The sequence below is a fragment of the Jaculus jaculus genome, chromosome 3 (assembly GCF_020740685.1).
Source record: "Jaculus jaculus isolate mJacJac1 chromosome 3, mJacJac1.mat.Y.cur, whole genome shotgun sequence".
In the NCBI taxonomy this organism is placed as follows: Eukaryota; Metazoa; Chordata; class Mammalia; order Rodentia; family Dipodidae; genus Jaculus; species Jaculus jaculus.
The window spans coordinates 155622670-155643966 of record NC_059104.1 but is presented as its reverse complement, the minus strand read 5'-3'; the positions used below and the strand labels follow the sequence as shown (position 1 = coordinate 155643966).

The 21297-nt window shown below is 38.5% G+C and overlaps 1 protein-coding gene and 1 pseudogene across 4 annotated transcripts in view; one reads left to right on the top strand and one right to left on the bottom strand.

Moving 5' to 3' along the window:
* Grm5 (glutamate metabotropic receptor 5) overlaps positions 1 to 21297 on the bottom strand; it is a 513149-nt gene that overhangs the window by 32637 nt on the left and 459215 nt on the right. For all 4 annotated transcript variants that reach the window (XM_004658258.2, XM_045145474.1, XM_045145476.1 and 1 more), the window contains exon 8: positions 19690 to 20629. In XM_004658258.2, the coding sequence (XP_004658315.2) occupies positions 19690 to 20629 (940 nt within the window). The remainder of the gene's footprint in view (positions 1 to 19689; positions 20630 to 21297) is intronic.
* Positions 381 to 1973, top strand: LOC105943991 (annotated as a pseudogene).

The window sequence follows — 21297 nt, the reverse complement described above, 5'->3', positions numbered from 1 at the left end:
AAAAAAAAGAAAAAGAGAGAGAGAAAATGGTGGACAAGACTGAGGAAATATAGAGAGTCTATTCTAGCCAAAAGAAATTCAGATTGTCTATTTTCCCTTTATTTCTTCTATCTATACCAAAAGGATGTAGCCTGAGGGAGAAGCAGGGTTATTCACTCCCATGAAAATTTATTTTTCTGAAAGAATATGATGAGCATTCCCTGGATGTGTTGCACCCAGGCCACTTCCAAGCAGGACTAATTCAAACAAAAGTAATATTCTTATGCTACTATCAGAAAAGGAAAAAGAAATTAAAACATGCCAACTTTACCATATCACCCATCAACTAATGAAGGGTATTTTAATGAAATCAAGTAGTGAGCTTTTTCCCATCTTACAAGATGGTGGGTGCAAAGGCCGAGAAGGCAGACACTAAGGAGAAGTAACCTTCGGTCAAGAAGGCTGATGCTGCAGGCAGGGCTAAAAAGGTTGACCCTAAGGTTACAAAGCCAAAGAAGGGTATGCCCCACTGCAGCAGAAGCCAGGCCTGGTGAGAGCACTTGGCAGGTACTCCCAACCAGCAGTGCGTTCCAGAAAGGCTCTGTACAAGAGGACGTACTCAACAGCCAAATCCAAGGTTGAAAAGAAAAAGAGAGCCAATGATGACTGGGTGGCTCTCTCCTTAGGATCTGCATCTATCTGAAAAAGAGAAGCAGATTCGCCAACACAGAGTAAGTTAGCACCAGACAAATGAGATAACTCTTACTTTTTTTTTTTATAGAGAATTTAATAGGTGTAGGCCCTCTTGTAGCCCATGATTGATGGTAGCTTGGTACTAGAGAGTGGGCTTACATTTGGATATGGTTCTGACTTGTTTCCCAGCTCCAGCTATGGGTCCCGTTAGCCAAATCAAGAGCAGCTGGTTTCCCACCATGGCCGTGTGCCACTATTGCACTTGTGTGAGCATCCCGACAGGTTATTTGCTGCTAAGTAGGTTAGACCTGAGTTGCTTGGACAAATATTGGTCATTTCCCCCAGTCGCCCATGTAGCACCTTCCGGCACTAGACACACTGACTGTCTGGGGACTGACTCCCAGCACCTCATTACTGAAGCAGACCAAAAATGAACCGAACATGGCTCAGGGACATTTTGCAGAAGAGGGGTCAGAAAGAATATCAGAGCCACATGTAGGGTCATGATATGCAGACATTTATCCTACCCATAACTATGGGCTAACTCCAGAATGCATGACCCATATACCTCAACAAGGAGGGGCCAAGAGGAGGGGTTAGGTAATGGATGAGCCTAATGATGGTACAAAATTGACTGTATTCAATGAGTACAAAACTAATTAATAAAAAAATTAAAAATTTTTAAAAAAAAGGAAAAGAGGGAAAAGGTTTTTGCTATGGTCACAAAACCAGTCAATGGTGACAAGAATGGAGGCACCCAGGTGGCTAAGCTTCGTTAAATGCCTAGGTATTATCCTACTGAAGACGCGCCATGGAAGCTGTTGAGCCATGGCAAGAAACCTTCAGTCAGCATGTGAGAAAGCTGTGCACCATCATCACTCCCGGGGCCATCCTGATGTCCCAGGACACCATAGAGGCAAGAGAGTGGTTTCCCTGAAGCAGCTGGAAAGTGGCTTATTACTTGTGACTGGACCTCTTTCTCTCAATCTCTGCGTAGAACACACCAAAAGTTTGTCATTGCCATCTCCACAACAATTGGTATCAACAAAGTTAAAATTCTTTAACACCTCACTGATGCTTACTTCAAGAAGAAGAAACTGCGGAAGCCCAGGCATCAGGAAGGCAAGATCTTTGACACAGAGAAGGAGAAGTACGAGATTACAGAGCAACACGAAGTGGATCAGAAAGCTGTGGAATCACAAATTTTGCCAAAGATCAAAGCTGGTTCTCAGCTCCAGGGTTACCTGCGGTTGGTTTTTGCTCTAACAAAAGGAGTTTATCCTCACAAATTGGTACTCTAAATTTCTTACTAAGGACCTAATTAAATAACTGATAAATTTGAAAAAAAAAAAAAAAGGAAATCAAATAGTGACAAAGGGGACCACTAGTATCAAAAATAAATTAAAATTCACGGTAAGCATAGCATTCAGGAAATTCAGCTCATTATAGAAAGGGAGGATTTTAGATGAAATTCATCAAAATCATTCAGACATAGTCTCCTATGTCTCTATGAAGATAGTTCAATTATTACAAAACCAAACCATTTAACTAAGCAGTTCAAAGCTTGTTTCCCTACAAAGTAAAACACCCTAAATACATCTTCATAACATATAACATCCTAACCCATTAGGTCTAAATCTTCTTGACATTTAATTTCCTTTCTTTTTAAAAGAGATCAGAGGGCATGCGTGAGCATGAGAGAAAGACAGAGAGAGAGAGAGAGAGAGAGAGAGAGAGAGAGAGAGAGAGAGAGAGAGAATTGGCATGCCAGGACCTCAGCCCCTGAAATTACACACCAGATGCTTGTGCCAGCTAGTAGGCATGTGTGATCTTGTGCTTGCCTCACCTTTGTGCATCTAGCTTAGGTGGGATTTGGAGAGAGATCAAACATGGGTCCTTAGGCTTCACAGGCAAGCACCTTACCTGCTAAGCCATCTCTCTAGCCCTGCATTTACTTTCTACATGTCGAGTGACAGATATAAATATGTTTTAATTGTGCATTATCAGGCAGGGATAAGCAACAATTGAAAGGTCGACTTACCCTTTTGTAAAAATGTTCTCTTATTGAGTGTAGATTTGACATTAGGGGAGGAGCTAGGTTTTTACAGTGAGTCTAAAGAAACAAATCATTGCTGGTCTCTGTATACATATGTGTATTAAAACAGCCATTTGCTAGTTGGTGATAGCAACAAGCCAATGGCAAAGAGAAGCTTATCACTCAGCATGAGGAAAAACATGTGAACCAATGTTAGTCACCTCAGATTTATCATCATACTTTGCATATGTGAATGGTATTGTATCTAATAAATATGCACAAAATTAATGTGAAAGTCTTATTTTTTGACATGTGTCACTATGTTGTCTAGTCTGGTCTTGAACTTTGGGACTCTTACTTTACTCTTGACTCAACTTCTCATATAACTGGTATTTAAAAGTATGGTGTTGCTGTACCAAAGAATTTAAAAACAAATTTAAACACATCAACAATACAGTACCACCTGATGAGTTTTATGTCAGGAGATCAAGAAAGTCCAATATAAATATGATTTATAATAAAAGTTTCATATTTGGGTTCAAGCCAGGGTATTTTGTGAATTACAAGAGAGAGAGAGAGAGAGAGAGAGAGGGAGAAAGAGAGAGAGAGAGGCTGGAGAGATGGCTTAGGAGTTAAGGTGCTTGCCAGTAAAGACAAAAGACCCAGGTTTGATTCTACAGGACCTACATAAGCCAGATGCGCAAGGTGGTGCAGGCATCTGGAGTTTGTTTACAGTACCTCTGCCTCCCAAGTGCTGGGATTAAAGGCATGTGTTACCACACCTGGCTTAAGCTCATATTTTAAGAGAAGAATGCCAGAAACATTTTTTAAAAGAAAAAAAAAACCCAGTAAATTGTAAATGGCAAAAATGAAACCATATACCTAATATATACTCGCCCTCAGAAAGCAGAATATTTCTATCAGTTTTGTTCAGGTCAGTTCTGTTTTCAATGAAACTTAAATGACCTTGTCTATTTTTGCTTTCCTGACCAATTCAGATGACCTATGAGCCTTAGCAGGATCATAGTACAGGAAAAAAAAACACAAAAGAATAAAAGAAGATGTTAATAAAGATGTGGTAGTAGATTATCACTTGGTTTGACACAATTAAAATCAAGTCACAGCTATATTAGTTTCCAAAATGTCATTCTCCAGCCTGATCTTTCATTAATTCCTGCAGAGTCTTTATTGGGCATCTCCTAGTTTGAAGTTCCTAGTTCATCAATTGTATATACTAAATGTTACATATCACATGGGGGAGTTTTGATGACTTAGTGAATGCGCATGAACTGCTGACAGTATTGCTTCCCACAATGTAGACACTCAATGAAATTTAGGTAACCTAATCTGCACCAGCATTGTCACTGTGACCTTTCCATATTCCAGAACATTCCACCTTCCTTCCTGTAGTTCTGCCTGCTTCAACTTTTGGCTGTAGTGCATTGAAGCTTGATTCTTTTAAAATTCAGTAATAGTGGCAGGGTCTGTCAAGCTGCATTTCCCATCTTTTTTCTCATGTAACTTCCACTAGCAGACTCCAGTCATTTTTTTTTTCAAAACTTGTTTGAGCATTTGGGTATAAAATGCTGCACATTAATTTTTATGGATAGTGCAATCCATCTGCTTTTTCAAAAGATCTTGCCATCCTCCCTCCCTAAAGTGGCACAATGAATACATTACATAGTATACATCATACATGATATACCAATAAATTGAGTATATTAAGTAGTAGTTTCATTCTGAAAGACCAATACACGAGGCATGATACATTGAGTCTGACAGGAATTTCTGGTATTAAAAATGAAAGTAGAAGAATATTAAGGTCAGATTCCATGTTGATATTTAAGACTAAGATATATGTTACTTAAGTCTAGTGTTGATCTTCTAAGAAACAATGTTGATATTTTAACAGATGTTAAATGAAACATCATTTTTATAGGTATGGGAATGTGATACAAAAAACAAACAAACAAAACAAAACAGATTAAATCTGGAATGATTATGAACCTATCAATCATCTTGAGTTGATCATATCCGGGAAGTAGTATGCCTATCCTTGTCATAATTTGTGTAAAAAATTGTCTATCGATGTATAATAAACTCTCTGTACATGTTTACATGTCAGTCCATCACTGCAACATGCTGCTGTGTGCATCTTGAACAGAAATACTCTTCCTACTCTTCCATAGGAGCTGCCCAGAGAGCTAGCTTGCCACCTAGTGGCCAGGAAAGAGACTTGGTCTGCTGACTGCTAGAAACTTGGGGGTGGGGAGAAGCAAGGAAGTCAAGGAGGACAGGAGGGATTGTAACAGGTAACACATGAGGTCTGGTTCTCCAGTAGAATCACTACACATGGTCAGAAATGCCCTGGAGTTTAAAGGCTGTCTGCTCCTTTCTGCCCAAGTTCCCTCTGTGTCTGGCATTCTTCTCCCAGGAGATATAGTCACAAAGCTCTGTCTGCACAGTGAATAAAATTAAATGAAAGCCTCTGGAAATGTCCAAGGGGAAATTAGATAACATGTGCTTTGATGCAGGGATTTGGAGTTTGAAGGTGAAAAAAGATGGGGAAGACATCAAAAGGCCGCATCTGCTTGGTGCCAATTGACATTAGCATTCTGCAAATGTACCTTTGTAAGTTCTTCATCGAAGTCAATTTGCTCAATTTTTCTCAAGTGCCATCCATCAGACATTTCGAAGATGCTTTGATTAAAACCAACTTTAATGTTAGATTTGTCTTGTGAGAGAATGTTGAAATCATTTTTTTCTTACATTTTCATTAGTTAATCAATGAAAAGGAACATTGCTTACTAGTCTTTTGGTGCTAAAACATTTGATTCTCATTTTGCTTTCCTTGGAGGCACTAGCTCTGGACGTGGAGGAATAAATTTTATCTTGGTCCAACCCCAGCAATGGGTTGCACAATCTTCTGTACCCAATGGGTGGAGATGACCCATGGTTCCCTCTGCACTGAAGCTTCTCTCATTTTCATGACCTTTGTTCACTATCATTCTACACTTGCCCTAGCTAGAAGATACTGTCTTTTGTGGCTGGATTCACACCAAAAGACATGGTGTGGTCCTCCTCTTTACATATTCTGACCATGATGTTGCTGGGTTCTATGGTAAAAAGGGCAGGACCGATCACAGGGGGAAGTTAAGATGTTTGGTGTGGTACTGTGTCATTTAGTGCTTTGCGAAGCAAGAGGAGTTCTCATGAGGCTTTCCTTTTACCTCCTCAGTTACAAGGGTGGCATTGCTCTCACTGGAGTAGCATCATGGCACCGGCAGTGCCGTATGCCTTCTGTGGCTCATGGGGATGAACTGTAGCCTCTCCTTTTGCAGCTTCTAAAGGCTGCTCATCATTCGTTCTTTTCCATTCCATAGTCAAATCCATCAAAGAAACATCTTCAAAGCTTCCTATGACTGACACTCCTGGACCCTCCTGTAAGGATCCTCTTTACATTGAGCCCATTGGGATAGATCATGGTCCTCTTCCCATCTCAATATCCTGAAAATAATCATCTATACTGTTCCTTTTGGAATTTAAGGTAGCCTACCCTCCAGTTTCTGGAGAATAGGATGTGAGCATGTTTGGGGCTCACTGTTTAGGCAACAGTAGAAGGTATATATCCATATGGGTATTATTCTGTTATGTTACCTTCTTTGTTCCGCTCATGCCACCTAAGATTGAACAAGATTCACTTGTTTACTTGCTTCTGCTTTTGTTTTCATAGAACTGCTACATGATAACTGCACAGAGATCCTGGCCAAATCCCCAGGCCTTTGCACATTCCCTATTAGTTAACCATGCTCCTCCATTTGGCATTGATCCAACTGGTCCTAAATGCAAAAGGGTGGACAACTAGCCTGAAGCTTCACACTAATTGCAGTGAGTTAAGAGGTTTTGTCCCTAAGCAGAAGGAACAGATGAACAGTGACTACTGTGGAACTCAATAGATTGGCAGAGTGGAAAATTCACTGAAAATTCCAACCAACAGTAAGCCTCTCTTAACAGCAATATGATCATCTTATCTTCAGGTAGGCAGGTAACACCTTTGAGTTTAATGACTGTAAGAAAAATGTTCTAATCTGGAATAAACAAGAAGGAAGGAAAATTATCCACTTGATATATCTTTTTGAAAAATGCTACTGTGGTAAAGATGTGACATTGTACTGATATTGAGCTTGAGTTTGTAATGATCTTACACAAAGCTTATAACTTCTCTCAGCTTCCATTTTCTCAGTCTGAAAACAGATATCACCATTTTGACATGTGTTCAAGTTCATGGTTCCCAATTCAACCTTAGAAGTGATTCCTAAGCCATCAGCTTGAGCCTCTCATGGGAGCTTACTGGAAATACTAACTGTCTGGCCCAACCTCAAACCTACTGAATCATAAACTCTGGGTTGAGGAGCTTGATTCCACAACATGATGATATGCAAAATTCATGGAATAGTGTCTTCCATACAAGTAGGTTTTGCTTAACTTATGCTAATCCTAATTATTCTTGTTATTAGGCAGTTCAGTGTATTCATTGTGCTTTGCTTTTGAGTTATTGTTTTAGAAAGCAAGGTCAGTGACAGATTAGTGTTTATTCTCAATGTTTGTTCATCAAGTCATGCCCTTTCTTTTGATTGCATGCTAAAGGGCACACGGATAAATAAGAGAAAAGCAACATTATTAGTTTACTATCTTGGCTGTGTCACATTAACTCAGCAGAGGGTGGGTCACGCTCTCTGGCAGCTTCTGCCATATAAGTGTGCTGTCGTGATGACAGAGAATGAGAGAATGCAGCCAGCAAGCTGGTGGGCATGTATGAAGCTCTATTTCCTCAGTTATATGTTTATTTCTAAGTGTAAGTAAACAATGTGATCATATACTTGCTTCATATTGAGAGCCATGTGTGATGGGATACATAATGTTTACTACAGTAATTCATCATTCCTTTCCTGAATAATTAAGTACTGATGATTCCACATGCTCCAGGACAAGTAAAAACTACACTTATATGAAAAATATAAATGCAATGACATGACAGAACCACACTATGATGTGAGACATTGCTAAAATGCACAAACTATTTTTTTTAAATTTATTTGAGAGTGACAGACATAGAGAGAAAGACAGATGGAGGGAGAGAGAGAGAATGGGCGTGCCAGGGCTTCCAGCCACTGCAAATGAACTCCAGACGTGTGCGCCCCCTTGTGCATCTGGCTAACTTGGGACCTGGGGAACCGAGCCTCGAACTGGGGTCCTTAGGCTTCACAGGCAAGCGCTTAACTGCTAAGCCATCTCTCCAGCCCACAAACTATTTTTAAATTCTAAAGAAAACTTACACAAGTCCCACTCAAATAGAATTTTATCTGACTAAATGTATATACTATGTTCACCAAACTGCCCGGTAAGCACTCCTCTTAATGTTCATACCCATATATTAATGCTACTCTTACTTTTGGTCAGAGAAGCTTCACTTTTCAGATGACAGTGATCTTGGGATGACTCAGAAAGCACCAGAGTATTGAGAAGAAGTGATAGAGGAGTGCTCAACATTGAAATATCTCCACCAAACCTTCCAGCTCTCAGGGTCTATTGCAGAAGAGGTGGCAGAAGAATACAAGAGCCAAAGGATGTGTAGAACTCCTTACAATGTGCTCCTCCAGACACAAAATAGCCTGGATATCCATGACCTCACAGCGACTGACACTACCTACACAAGACCATCATAATAGGAGGCAAAGATGATGACATCAAAATAAAGGAAAGACTGATTGTGAGGGAGAGGGGAAATGATGGAGAGCGGAGTTGCAAAGGGGAAAGTGTGGGGAGGGGGGAATTATTTATAATTATTATCTATAATAATGGAACTTGTCAATAAAAATAAATTGGAAAACAAGAATAAAATGGAAATTTGGAGGGCTTTGTGCCTCTAGGATGTAGTAATGATTTACTGTATTGAGCAAGATTTCCAAAGTCAAATAATTCCATGTCAGCGACTTTCTTCAAGAATGAAGTCATGGAACCAGATCTGCACGGTGAGCAGACTTGAACTGAGGTGACCCTATGACTAGGAGGATGGAAACTGACGACTCATGGAGCTGGACAGCTAGACACCCTCAGTTTCATGCTTACTGAAACTCTTTGAATGAAAGATTCTGGTTCTTATGCTTTGGAGGCTCAAGAGGTGAAATGTCTTTTCTAGAGCCTAGTTTTTGAGTGGTAGATCCAGGAGACAGGTTCATAGCACCACAGCATGAGAGAGATGGACAGGCTGCCTTGCTCACTGATGCCACTTTGACTGACCATCTGCCTGTCTAACCAAGACTTGTCCCCTTGGTAGTCATTTCTCTAAGGCTATAAATCAATATCAAGATGCCAATAAGATAACAGCAAAATAAGATGGTTAAGAAAATGAGCCTATCAGAAATGCAGCAGTTGAATGGAAAACAGATATAAAGACATAAAGATCTGGGTTTGAATTTCAGATTTTTGTTCCACTGCTTACTAATTTACTATCTATTTTTTATTATCTATTTTGCCTCTATTTGCCTATTATTTGTATCTATTAACAGGGAATAATAATTTCTATTATAAGAATTGTCTGTATCAGTTAATGAATTTCAAACTATTCTGCAAAGATTCAAAAAGGTAGCAAAATATAATTTAGCCTAAAACAATAAAAGAAAAAGAAAAGAGAAAAAAATAATTTGGCTTAGTACTTGTCATGGGGTAGTTGATCGATAAGTGTTTACTGCATGAAAGGTGAAACAACCATTCATAATCATTATCAATAATCATGCTCTTAATAGCACAAATTAGCTATTCTGTTTTCTAGCAGAGAAAATGGGTATAAGACACCCACATTTCTGCAGGCTACATGAAGGGAAGTAGCCCCAGAGTATGAGGGATTTGGCTATTTGCGGTGGGTAAGTGTTCAATGAAAAAGGTAATGATTGGACAGACATTGGGAGAGTTGGACAACCAATGACTGCCTGAGGCCACGCTCTTCAGGCTACAGTGGAGGCTCCTCCTTTCCCCTTCATGCCAGCCATCTCCGGTGACCTCCTGGTGCACATTTCACATAGTGTCACGCCCTGCACACCAGCTGTCTTGTACTTCTGTGTTGTGACACTGTTTCCAGGAATACTGAACACCACGGTTTTCACTCTGATCAAATGAAATAGCCTTTGAGATTCAACTCAGGTGTCTCCCTTCCAGTAACCTGCACATCAGATTCAGTTCCTCTTCAGGGGCCTTTGTCTTCCCTCTGTATCTATCTTCCTTTTCACTTCATGCACTACAAAAGCAATGTTTTGTGGTTGGGTTGGTCTCCATTACTCTGTGAGCTTCTGTGTGCGTACTCCCAAAACTAAGCTGTGAGCCCAGTACACGCTGATATTTTTAAACAATACAGCTTGAATTAAACTAGATTTACCCAAGGTGTCAGGAACTGCTTTAAAGTGCTAACTCTTTTCTATTTTATGCCAATTCACTTGGAATTAGGCAAACTGTCCCAGAAAAGAATTAAACCAAAAAGTATTATAAATCCTCACAATCCCTATAAATAAATAATGAAAGTCAGTCAGATTTTGTTTTTATGAATTTTTCATATAGGGTTTTGCAAAATTACAATTACATTTTTAGATTTCAGGTAATCTTGAAGGTTCAACCTGTAGCAAATGTTAATAAATGTAATTATTCCCTATTGTCAGTGCTTCTCTAGTCATTGGCAGATGCCAGAGCAACTCAAACATCATTATTCATGCATCCATCCATTCCTTCAGGTAACAACTCTTTCTGAGTGTGCATAATGACTGTCAAGGTGTTAAGTTTGTTCTTGGTAAGCTCATGATATAGTGGTGTGTTTGTATATGTGTACTGTGTGTGTGTAAAGACATATTAGAATTAGACAGGTAATTATAGCATAGAATGACAAATGTTCTAGCAGGAAGCATATGGCTCACTTAGATAATAAGAACAAAAATATCTAGTGAAGCTTCAGTGTGTTCAACAGTGAACAGAGCATTATTTGAGTAGGAATTGGCCAAGTAACAGTTGGGGAATACTTACATGGCTGTCTTGTTAGATAGGCCTGAAGACAAGGAAATTGTGAGAGGTTCACTGTGGGTAGTCAGTCAAGGCTTGGCCATAAGCCAAGCTGACTGGGGTATCAGGAATCTGATCACCAGAGGCATTTCCTCATAGGTAAAAACAGCTAGACTCGTCTTACGCATCCCCAGGGAGCAGCCCTGATGTCTTCAAAATGGGGATTCAAATACTAGTTATGCTTAGTTTCTATGGTTTCAGTGGTTATGTTTAAGTGTCTAACTCACAAAATTTATCTCTACACTCCACTCATGAAAATGTATCACATCATTGAATGTGTGTCTAATCCTGTCTCCTTCAAGAGGGTGAGGACATCTCAAAGACTGTTTCCTTGTTTTTATTTTGTTTTGGTCTCTGTATTACCAGGATACAAAAGGATGATCAACATAGCAAAGACACTCAACAGAAGCGTGCTTTTTAAAATTTGGTTTTAGATAAAGTGTTAAATTCTGGGAAATCAAATCAACAAAGTAAGCAGATATTCTTCAAGGCACTGGCTGGCGCAGGAGTCCTGTGAACTACTGTCCAACATAGCTGTGATCCGTCCATCCTGTGAAGCAGTATTTAGTGTTGAGTGGATCAGGCCCAGAGAGATATAAATGCACTTATGATAACACTGGGGGGTTGTAAAATATTTTGTATGTGCACAAAACAATACCAACATGCCTAGGACCTAGTTCAGTGTCTGATAATGTTCAGGCTTCAATAAATACAGATAAATAAGGGAGACGAAGAAAGTGATAGGGATGCATGTTAAGTACAGTTTATACAGTCAAAATGCTCCAAGAATCCAAATGATGGATTTAATCTGATTGGGCTTCCTTAAGAAATCATTGCCGAGGGAAAGAAATAGGATCTAGAGAGATAGAAGAAAGAGCCAGAGGATTCCAAAGATAGCAATGAACACCCACACAAAATAATCCCTTCAAGAAATCCCACAACTGCAATCATTCATACTCTGATAATGTCTAGGACATATCACAGTTCTAGGCATATTGCAATTTAGTCAATGGATATGGATGGGCTAGTAGTTGGTTTAGTAGACAGATGAAGTGAGCCTCATGGCATTGTTAATTAAAGCAAAGTTAGTTAATTAAAACAAAAATGACAAGTGATAGTTTCTAAAATGAAATTAGAGGCAACCACAGTAATGATTCTAAAAACCTGACCAGAATCTCAAGGGAGGATTTTATCTTTGGAGAAAATTTATAATTCACTTAGAGGGCTATGCCATTAATTTAGCTATGAAAGGCTCATTACATTTGAGAACTTCATCCCAGGTCTCTGGAAACTAGGAATCTTGTAGACCCAGAACTTTGGACTTGTCAGCTTCCGTGCTTTATTTAGGTCAGAGCTGGTTTTGTGCTTATTTGTCAGTGCGCAGCTGAAGAGAAGGCCTTTCAACAGAAGCCTGGCATTATCAGCTTGACAATGATTTGATGCTGCACCATGTCGTGTGGGAAATTAGTGTCTAGAACCAAAATGTTAATCACAGGGACCTCTATACATTGATGGCATAAATAGCATGTTTCCATATTAAAAAAAAAAATCTATAGTGACTCTTAGTGACTCATTCACATTTAAATAAAATTCTCTCTTTGCTATTTCAGTGAATTGAATGAGTGACTGGGCATGTTGCACTCTAGGGTAAGCCAATTTAACTGTCTAGAAGACTGCTAGTCTTTTCAAATTAGGTGTGTCTTCTCCTGTCATGCTCATTCTCTATGAATAAAGAAAGAACATGGCTTCTCTATATCTCTTCTCAGTAAATATGAACTATTCTTCAGACACCCTAAGCATGACTTGTCTTTAAATGTTTTTCAAAGTGATTCATTCGGAGCATCATTTTTGTATAACATTAGAAAAAAAGCTCTTTAGGATCAAAACACAGATTGTTTTAAGATAATATACATGTTTCATTTTCTTAAAATCACCTAACCTGATAGCTAGTTTAGGATTGGGTTCAATCAGTAAGTTTGCTGTAATTTTCATATTATAAGTAACTTTTCTTCACAAATACAGGTACTTGTAAGGTTATATAGATGTACTGGCCATGTCTTGTCAAATCATGGTAAAAGTAATGGTTTTCATTATGATATCTTTATGTGTGAACATTAAGTACATTGTTCGTAGTCATCCCGATTACACTTCCTTGTCTCCACTTCCTCCAAAGTGTACTCTTTTCACTTTCATGCTATATATGTATACACATATCTATTCTGAATATGAACAAAAACATGACATCTTTCTATTAGAGTTTGTTAAGTCTTCTTTAATAGGACAATTCTCCTTAAAACCTTTGTAGTAGCGGCAATAAGTTTTAAGTAGAAAATATTATTACTGATATTTACCCAATACTCTTAGATATGATATGAATATTTCTATTTTATAGCTTTTCACATATGTGAGTTACTTTTCTCACCAAGTATGCAGTTAATATATGTTGTTGACTGAAAATGCAGTAAAGCCTTCCTTCTATACTTTCATTCATAGCGATGTCTACTCATCCAGACTCAACACTGCCTTAAATGGAAGAATTGCAAGAGTGTAGCTAGCATGATCTCGGGTGTCTTTGCCTGCCTCCTCAGCATCTGCCAGTACTTCTCAGATTCTTGCTTAGTCTTAGAACACGTTTGAGGCACACGGGCACATAGGAACTGGGTTACCTCTAAATTTTCAATCAAGTCTACTTAGTAGTTCACATTTATATTACAAGATGTTTTTCTATTGTCACTTTAACAATATTATTCATGTTTGTTTGTTCAGTTCATATGTGTGTATAACATTTTCACATATGTGTGTAGATGCACACATTCTATGAGCCTGTGTGTAGAGGCCAGAGTAAGACAGCAAGTGTACTTCCATACTGCTCTTTCTACCTTACTTCTGTGAGTCAGGGCACCTTACTGAACCTGAAGATTTCTGTTTTTTGACCAGGCTTGTTGACACAGTAGCCTCACTACCCACCTGTGTCCTCCTAACTCAGCAATGTGGTTACAGTTATTGCCAGTATATTTCTTTGAGTCCTAAGCATGGAACTCAAGTCCTCCCTCATGCTTACACAGTCAGCACCTGTACCCTCTAAGCCAATGGGTACTAGTCAGTGTCTGACTACTTTTATTTTTAAGGAAGAAAGTAAGTATTTTCTGGTTATAAGGACAAAGCCCAGAAACCTACACTTTTAATGAGCATTTATTTACTATAGTAGTTTCTTATGTTTTGAATGCTGAGGAAGTGTTGTCCATGATGATCTGCCTTTATGGGTGTTCTGTTAGTGTTCAATGTTTTAAAATATAAATTAAAAACACTCTACAATCATGTTTATATTTACTTTCTTTTACTATGAATATGCTTTGTATGGACACATGTGCTGGTGCCCTCATTTCCCTCCCTGATCCCATTCCACTGAGGGCCCTCCTTAGTGGGATTGCTGGTATTTCCCTCGGGGTTGTGGACTATGAGCTGTGAGAGCAGAAATCGGTCACTGGTGGAGGCAACGCCTCTGTATATGGCATCCCAACCTGTGACTCTTACAATTTTTCCACCCCACCTTCTGCAAAATTCCCAGATTTACTTTTTTAACTAAAATAGCTAAAGAGATTTTTGGATCAAGTTGAAAGACAATAAGTATATATGTTGAATTAAAAATAACAACCACTTAATTTAAAAGAAATTGGCCCTGTATACACTTAGAGCAGGAAATAATTACTAAAGGAGTTATTTGTATATTTATTTCAAGATTTCTCAGGATTTATCTACAATAAAAGAACAGAATTTTTCAAGCTCTGCTTTAAAAAATAATTTTTCTTTCAAGGAATGGAACATGAGGCATTTTCCAAAGAATATACTAGGATATTATCAACTTATAGTGGCCATAAGTTGAGACCCAAGTTAAAAATAGAACCATTGCTTACAAGATGGGAGCTTATAGGTAAGTCTTCAAGCTATGTTGAGCCTCAAGTTCCTTATCAGAAGAATGAGGAGGAGGATTGTTTATACTTGAAATGTTTTATGATAACTATAAATGGTGACTAATAATACATATGAGAAGTTCTGTGAGGTGGCAGAGCATAGTATGTCAGTGATAAATATGCCATTTTGGGAGACCATTCTGACATATACACTTTAAATTCACTATTCTGTTCTTCTCTACTTCTTTGTTACTTATTTACCTCCGTATGCTCTACTATTTGTCTAGCCACCATCACTACTGTGTACTGCCACTTTCTGCTGTAGATATAACTTACCAGTTACACAACGCATATTGCTATCTACCTTTACCATTTAGCTTTCCTTACAGAGGCTGATAAGGTTAAATGCTCATGTTCCCAGACTCCTAAAGCAGGCAGAAAGTCATTTGACGTGAGGACAATTCCTACAGGACTCTTGTTTTCTCTACTTAAGAAGATGCTATTCATGGACCTGACAACTTTCTCACAATGATCAGCAAAATGGCTAGGGAATGACTGAGGTGCTGACATGGAATCTCTGTGTGAACACCATGAAAAGCCTTTTCTCATACTTCTTGTAACATGACAAGAATATAAAAAAGCATAACTATCTGAAAATGGGTGTTATGGTGCTTGTATTTAAACCTTTCTCTAAGAGGCTCATCATTTTAAGTGTTTTCTATGTGTTGCTAAGAAACACTTATATATAATTTGATTCCCTTTGCAAAACCAAAATTTTACCTTCCATTTTTCAGGTTAGGGAAGAGGCTAAAACCTTTTGTTCAAGTTCATGTTGCTGGATATAATGCAGGCGTGCCTCTACGAGGCATGCTGTGTTTGCCCCTACTGTCTCTCTCTATACCCCCTCCAAAAGGATATACTAACTTTTAGAAACAGTCCTTGAAACTTTGGAAGTATTATTATATTGTTTACTAGAAGGTGTGAAATTTATGTTCTCTTTCAAATGGAGAGGTGTCCATTACAGTCTGCCATTGGATAAGGATGGGTTATGTAGAGAGATATGAAAAAACAGAGCTCAAACACAGTCTAAGTTAATAGCAGCTGCTTCGGCATCTACTGATGTTGGAAGGGATCAGAGCAAGACTGGGCTCAGCATAGTAGCTGCTTCTCCCTAAAAACCTATATCCACAGATGTAAGTTACCTATTAGGCTTTCCTAAATCAATATAGATGAGCTCATTGACATATTACAGAATGCAATCACTGAGAAATATAACTAATAGCAGTTATTTAGAAAAAATGTGAAAATATTATAAAAACTCAAATTCATTTATCCCCCATTGATTATAGCTCATGTATCAATATAATATATGCACTGACATTTATAAAATTACACATTTGAACGAGAGGTTCACAACATGAAATGTATTTTATGATGCGAAAAACACTATATTATGTTTCTACAATCCTTATTTTGTATCACAGAGAAGTAATAATTAATTTAGGAGCTGGTGGGACCCAGAAGGAAAGGAATTTCAGGGTACAACCTTCTTTGAGGATTATAGCTTAAAAAGAAAAGAAGGTGGCATGTGATGCAAAAGGATTATAGCTTTCTTGGCTGTCATTTTTCTTTCCACATCAACAGCAAGTTCCATCTCATATATCTTTTGTTGATGGAAAAAATAAATATATACTCATACTGTATTCTGACTTTGCTATAATCACACTGATATTCCAAACTTTACCCAAGGTTGCATAAGGAAACCACCATTGCCAAGAAGTCTCTTTACTTCTTTGAGATTGTAATACCCAACTGTACTGACCTCAACATCCAACTATTAAGAATTAAAAACCCTAAAGGGAAATCACATTAAAACATTGTGATAAATGCTCAGAATTTTGTTCACCATCAGAGCCATTGGTAAAATTCATCATGTTTTTTATTGCCTCTCAGGTTTTTCTTAAGCCTAAATAGAAATGAAGTAGGTGAAAATATTATATTAATACTAGAGGAATAATATCACTATAACAAAGCATGATATCAACAGTTCAGTTCTTAGGCAGAGACTGATGGCAAGAGTATGAGGGACATTTGTAATACAGAACAATGAAACTTGATGTTATGAAAGTTAATATGATCACTACACTTGAAGATGGCAAAAATAAATACCTACCACATTACTACTTTGCCAAACTCATTCATTCATCAAACATACCAAAGCATTATTATTGACCTTCTTCTGTGAGTTGCACACCCTGTCAGTAAAATTAGGCACGTTGAGAAAGGTAGACCAGACCCTCAGTCTCAAGGAGCTTGTTCTGTTTTCATTAGACAATGTGGTACACTAAACAGTTGAGTAAGGATCTCTACCAGGAAAAAGAGAAGAAGCCCAGACTATATACACAGTGTCTCTATAGACTTGTGCTGCACTTACATGATGCTATCTTTCTTATGGCCATCACATCTAACAGTGACTTTCAGGTGTGGGAATAGACTAGCCATTGAACAATTATAGAAAATAACAATTCGTAAGAAATGTTTATTATGTAGCAGACCCTACAAGTATTGGGATTTTTTTTAGTCCCCTCTATGAAGTCTTTATTTCATGATCTCCATTCATTGGAGGTGGGAACTGAGACCCAGAGAGGTTATGTAGATTTGCCTAATGTTACATAGCTGGTAATTGATGGTGCCAAAGTTTAATCCCATGGAGATCTAGCACTACACTCTGTTAACTTGACTTAAGTGCCTACGAAATTCCAGGCTGTGGAGTTCTTATCTCCATTCCTTACAGTTTGGGAGTGGTATGGTGTTAATTTGTCAGATAAAGAAAACAAGGTATGGGGCTGGAGAAATTTCTCAGTGGTTAAAGTGCTTGCATGCAAACCCTAACAACCTGAGTTCAATTCCCTAGTACCCACATAAGGCCAGATGCACAAAATTGTGCATATATCTGGGTTTTGAATGCAGTGGCTAGAGGCCCTGGAATGCTCATTCTCTTCTTCTTTCCTCTTTTCTGTCTGCTTGAAAATAAATAAATAAAATCTTAAAAGGAAAGAAAATAAGGTACGTAGAAGAAATGGCAAAGCCAGTGTCCAAACAAAAAGAAAACCTGTTTATATAGTCAGTATTCTTCACCATGGCCCATGCCATATCTTCAAGAAACCTCTCATGCTTTCAGTAGTCAAACCTAGGTTTATAGTTCTCTTACTATATCATCTGGCCTGTCTTATATGACCATATTCTCTGGATAATTTTATTTCAAAAAGGGGTTTGAAAAAAGAGCATAATGAAAGAAAAGTTTGAAAAATAAATTCTCTGGCCCAAATGAAAAGCTGGTCCTGCCAAAATTTCAGAAAAAAGGAGTGTTTCAGAGAAGTCAGGAAGACAACTGAAAATATGTGAGCAGGTTAGATATATGGAAGGCCTGTGGATAAACCAATACATTGCTGAGATTTATTGCTGGAGGGAAATACACAATTTATGGTTTGACAAATGTCTTATTCAATGCACATGAAGCATGTAAGAGTTAAAATGGGTTGAACAAAATAAGAGTGCAAGTTAATAATGCAAATCAATTAGGCTTTGGAGTAAACTTATTCAAGTACAATGTGAACTCTTTGTAACTATCCACAGGGCCAGTGCCTTTCCCATCACTGGAATTTATGCTTTGAAGATACAAGGATGACAGTGAACATTTTCATCCAGGCTAAATGACAGCATAGAAGAATAGTTCAAGCAATATTATTTCGATATTTATCTTTCATTTTAAAGGTATTTATCATCCATTTTAAGGTACTTAATCTTCCATTTTATTTATCTAGCTTTTAGAAAGGCTGTCAAGTAGCAGAAGAGATGTCCTGATTAGCCCTTTGATAAGTACTTCCTCAATAGAGGAAATCTCTATTTTTAATCCATGTATCTGTAGAACAACTTATTTCCAACTACCACCAATCTGTGTAGCCTCTTTAGTACTTCAGAATTTGTTCTCCAGCAATTGAGAACATGCTTTTATTTTTTAGTGTGTAGACTCCACTATAATATAAGGGATGTTTTGCATATTGGTTTACATTATTTTCTGTGAGGAATTGCCTAACAACTGATGGTATGAGATGGGACTCTATGCAATAGAGAGTTGGGAAAGGATTGTGTTGTTTAGCAAAATTATATATACCAGCATATTGTTGTTTTGTCCTTTTAAGCTACTTAGACATTTACATAAGAGTTTAACTTGCCTATAAGAACTAAATTATAAAATGTATATCTAATGCCTCTCTATGATGATGGACAGCCAAGAGTACATCTGGGCTGAGACATGCAAGTCTAGCCAGGGACACTTGGCATTTTGCTCAAACCTAGACTCATAATATTTAGTAATAATAATTATTTTTATAAAAATTGTTTTAAAAATTATTGCATGTTTGTGTGTATGAGCATAGCAGGGACTTTTGCCACTGCAAACAATTGCCGGACTATGCATCCCTCTTTGCATCTGGCTTTATGTGGATATTAGGGAATTGAACCTGGTCCAGCAAGCTTTGCAAGCAAGTTCCTTTAACTGCTGTACTATATATCCAACCCAACAGCAATCTTCTCTACTTTGTGTGAAATAAAATTTAGCCACCAATAGTCCTCTGTGCTTGGGACCTGAATATCTTTGCCTCAGTACTGTCACTTAACTTGTTCCTTTCTGCCCTTGCTAATTCCTCTTTTGGTGTAACAACTTTATCAGGGATCTCGAGTTCCATACCTCCTAAGCCAGAAAAAATCAAATGGACAATATTCAATTAGTTCTACCGAGAGGAAGAGCAAAATTAAAAAAATATATATGAGACAGTTGTTATGCCCTAAGGCTCTCTGCCTCCTACAAGCTTCACTCATTCAGATCTCTCCAATTTAAAGCCTATTAAGCAAATGGAACTGTTAGTTCTAGGAGACATACCCCGCTATGATCCCCACATCTGTTACCTTAGGGTTTCCCCCGAGGAGCCCCTCCTCTTCCACAGGTTGACTAGGCTGCTGGATCTGCTGGCTGCGGAGGAAGACTTGCCATCCCCTACATGCATGCGCACCACTGTGGAAGTGGTAAAGGCGCTGCGCACGTTTCTCTCCGGCTTGGCCAGGATGATGTACACCTTCGGTACAAACATGCAGCCCAAAGCCACTGTGGCACTGAGGCTGACGGAGAAACACATGGTGATGATTTTGTAGTTGCTGCCAAAGTAGATTGGCACAAAGGCCAGCCATATGATGCAGGTGGTATACATTGTGAAGGCAATATACTTGGCCTCATTGAAGTTGGCTGGAACATTTCTGGTCTTGAAAGCATAGAAGGTGCAGCTCAAAATCAACAATCCATTGTATCCAAGAGGGGTGACAACTCCTAAATTGGTGGTGTTACAAATCAGGTAGACTTCCCGGATGCTAGGGTAGTCATGCATGATGTCAGGAGGCTCCATGATGAAAAGGGCCACAATAATGCCCAACTGGATGCATATGAGAATGAAAGCGATCACTAACTGGGCACAGGCACTCATGAACCTGGGCTTTTTGGTACAAATCTTCTTCTTGCTGCCAGCTAAAATCCTTGCAATACGGTTGGTCTTGGTTACAAGGGCAGAGTAGCTCATGGCTGGTGAGAGGCCGATGCCAATTCTCTGAAGATAACAATAGATCTGTTTGGGCTTTGCAATGAGGCAGAAGGTACACAGGTATCCCAGACAGATGCCAGCAAGGATAATGTAGCAGAGCTCTCTGCTGGAGGACTTGACCACTGGTGTGTCCCGATAAATAATGAAGATTATGGTAACAAACAGGGTGGCCAACAGACCGAGGCACGCAAACACCACAGCTGCAATAGGCTCAGGGTCACCCCAGCGAAGATACTGCACTGGGATCAAATCACAACCTGCAGAGAGACAAACACATATTGAGAAAGAGGGAGAAAGTCCAGTTTGTTCTTAAGTTCCCAAGGCACAAGCAACTGCTCTTGACCATTTTGTCTCCCATCTAGCTTTCTAATTTCAGCATCCCTATCTATGACTCATCTCCTCAAAACTTCATTCAGGAAATATTTATCTTGTCAAGTGTAAACTGCATGACAAGAGCCATCTACATTCTGAGACATAATAATAATAGTTATTATTAATAATAAATATATAATAGTGTGCCCTGACTTAAAATAATTGGGGTCTTTTAAAAAATTATTTTTTATATATAATTTTGGCATAGGCCATGGGAAAATATTGCGTGGGTTCTGGAACTGAAAGTTGTGGTATAGTCAAGGATACGTATGATAAAAATTAACAAACGCATGTGTGAGTTTGAACATGAGACTCAGTAGAAAACAAGTTAACTAAAAGCAAAGGAATAAGAAAAGAAGCCACTGTGCAATAGTGCAATGGATGGAGGAGGATGATACAGGAAGCAGGAGGGGTGTCGTGCACGTTAGAGAGACCAGGTTAGTGGGTAGTTATTATGGGGAATTATGTAGAAGAATGGCGTGAGTGGGCTTGTGTGGCTACATTTTCAACATGCTTTGATGCTGTGTGGTAAGTAAAACTGTACACAAAACTA